The following is a 3,181-nucleotide window of genomic DNA, read 5'->3' on the forward strand; positions in this document are numbered from 1 at the left end:
TCGATACGGTGCTGGGCGTTTAATAGCCCGACCAAATTTCCATAGCTGTACTGTATTCTCCGAGGATTTTGTCGCAGTTCAAATGAACCAGCTTTCTATTAAATTTTATAAACCTATTTACATAGGCATGTCAGTGTTGGACATATCTAAATTACATTTGTATGATTTTCATTATGGCTACATGCTTCCAAATTTTCAAGAAAGATGCAGGATTTTGTACACGGATACGGACAGTTTAATTTATCAGATTATTTGCGACGACGCGTACGAGATGATAAAACGTGACATTCACCGATACGATACTTCCAATTATGACAGAAATAACGTGTACGGCGTTCCGATCGCGAATAATAAAGTATTAGGATTAATGAAGGACGAGAACGGAGGTAAAATCATGACAGAGTTTGTGGGTCTTCGCTCGAAAATGTATGCTATTCGGGTACAAGACAAAGACGATGTAAAAAAGATTAAAGGAATTAAGACTAACGTGACGATTAAAAATATAACTTTCGACGACTATTTAGCATGCCTTCACGATCATTTAGAAAAATCAGTTTGCGTTAAATTGATAATGTCTATACAACATCAAGTGTATTCAGTATCACAGAGTAAATTAGCATTGAGTCCATACGATGATAAACGATACATTTTAAACAATTCGATCGAAACCCTTCCTTGGGGAGATTATAAAATCGCGAAAGGGGGAGAGGGGGAGGCAGGAGGGAGAGGGAGTGGGGGGGAGTTAGAAAAAATAAAAGCGGTTATATAATTTCATCGATGTTTCGAATCCCGTGTTGCGCGCGCGCGTGTTCACTTTTATTTGTAAGCGGAAAAGGGGCGTATACGCTCCTTGTATTGTTATCTTGCGTGTAAGAAGGGGGAAAAATGGTAGGGGAATTGTATATATAAGCTTTTGGCATTGCGTACAGCGAGTAGTGCGTTCTACAGATTACTTTCTTATAGCGCAGTTGTTCTTCAGTATTATAATATTCACAATGTCAAATCAAACCAATAATTTTTTACATAAAAATGGATCTCACAACGATTATAAAAATTATGGGTAAGTAAAAGAAAGTTTGAAGGGAATAAAATGTTCCTTTTATGAAAGAAGAAAAAAAATATTGTATGTTAGTTCTTTTATAGATACTCCATTTCGATGAAACGGTCGTTTCAACAGTCGCAACCCCAGTCGCAGCAGAAGCAGTTGCAGATACCGCGCAACGCACGAATCTTGGGTAGAAGATACTCCATAGCCGGCAATTATTTCAAGTTCCTTGAAATTTGTGTACGCGTGGATGAAAATTTGCGCGTCGAGTTTGTCTTGGGGGACAATCGTGGAACAGAGATTTCTTTTTCAATGGCTACGTGGAAACTGCTGGTGAAAACTAGAGATTATATTCACAATTACTTCGACGCGGACAAGAAGGAAAAACAAATTGATGAGACTTTATCGTTACAAATTGTTAATTTTAATGGAATGAGTCTAATCAAGTTGTTCGATTCTCAAGCATCGATTTATGTTACGAAAGAGACGATGGATAATTTGTACAAATTAGAGTTATGTATGGATCATATGTATTCATGGTTATTAGAAAATATTCCAGAAATTCAGGATAGATTAGCGAAGCTCGTTGACATTGTAAAAAACTCCAATAACGAGCAGAATTATGCGACCGTAATTTTTACAAACGAATTGTTCGAACGAAATTGTCTGATCGATTGCGAATTGTTAGCTTTATGTTTAGATCTAATCGTATCGAAAGCGAATCGCTGAACTTGTGTGCGTGTGGGGGGAATTAATTAGTATTAATGTAAAAAGCATTTATGTATTTTTTCATGTTTATTAGAGAAACAAAAATAAACATTACATTATACAATTAAAGTACAGATGATTTCTTTATCCAAGAGTTATGTGACGAATCCAGCCCCAACCATTTCACATATATTTCATTTCCTTTTCGACGCAATACTTTTTCTACTAAATACACGTCGGCATATTTGGTAGCGCGTATCTCGTATTCGTAAAATCCTCCAGCGATAGGTTCGTTCTGCAAATCAACCAAAAGATACGTGACGGGGTTCGTTCGTTTCACCGTCGCGATCTTAAATACTTCCGTTGACCAGTTCGGTGTGTATCCTTTGTCGAATACGGTTTTGAACTTGCTGATGCGCACATAGTCGCCAACTTTGAATTTCGCAGGACCGGCGATCTTGACGTTGCTGTACACGGTAGATAAAAGATACTTCTCATTTTTATGATTCACGTTTGCAGGTCGCATACGAATGGTGCGATGTTTTTGATTATTGTAGTCCTTAATCAACGTGGGTAGCTCGTCGATCCAACGATATTTTCCGCTCAACGAGAAAAATTTCCACATGTTGTTCTTCAATGTACGATTGAATGGTTCGACTATGGACGCTTTCATAGTGCTGAATGTGGAATAGTGGTTGATGTTACGTTTCTTCAGATATTCTTGAAAATCTTTATTGTAGAATTCTTTCCACATATCGGTTTGCAAATTGTTCGGTATTCGGCCATCTTTTTTCAACACCGACGCGAAAGCTTTGCACACATCGTCAGCATTTTTGCTTTTTAAAGGAACGGCCCAGGCATACTTGCTGAATGTATCGATTATCGTAAGAATATATCGATGTCTTCGATTCTCTCTTGCGTACGGTTGAACTTCAACGATATCAGCTTGCCAGAGATCGTCGAGTCCTCGCGTAACCACTCGCCTCCGTCGGAAGTAACGTCTCGCCGGAGCATGCAGTTCATTCACCAAGTTCACTTTATCGCCGCTCATGATTTCGCCTTGTCAGTCTGCGGTCGCTCGAAATTAAGATACGCTAATTTAATTATCCTTGCGTTGACCGCTGCCGCGCTCTCTTTTGCGTTATCGATGAATCTGCGGTCGCTTGAAATTAAGATACGCTAATTTAATTATCCTTGCGTTCTCGGAGTTTTTTCGATCGCTGTCGCGTCCTCTTTTGCGTTATCGATGGACTTTTCAGCTATTGACGTTTTTTGCGTTATCGGAATTTCTTCTGTGGTTGCTGCTACCGCTACAGTCAACAAGTCTCTGAAACGAAGTCTCATACGAGAATCCAATTCCTCGAAAGCGACGCGCACACTGTATTGCTGCTGTTCTTCGATACGTCGCATTTGTCCGTATATTTCGGT

The 3,181-nt window shown here is 39.1% G+C and overlaps 1 protein-coding gene across 1 annotated transcript; it reads left to right on the forward strand.

Moving 5' to 3' along the window:
- Positions 1–764: 764 nt before the first annotated feature.
- LOC143261512 (uncharacterized) lies at positions 765–2,445 on the forward strand. Its single transcript, XM_076527929.1, has 3 exons — positions 765–1,060; positions 1,144–1,675; positions 2,311–2,445. Exons 1-3 carry the CDS (start codon positions 996–998, stop codon positions 2,443–2,445), a joined length of 732 nt encoding a protein of 243 aa, XP_076384044.1. The 5' UTR covers positions 765–995.
- The last annotated feature ends 736 nt before the right edge of the window (positions 2,446–3,181 follow it).

Source organism: Megalopta genalis, unplaced genomic scaffold (genome assembly GCF_051020955.1).
Source record: "Megalopta genalis isolate 19385.01 unplaced genomic scaffold, iyMegGena1_principal scaffold0054, whole genome shotgun sequence".
Lineage (NCBI taxonomy): Eukaryota > Metazoa > Arthropoda > Insecta > Hymenoptera > Halictidae > Megalopta > Megalopta genalis.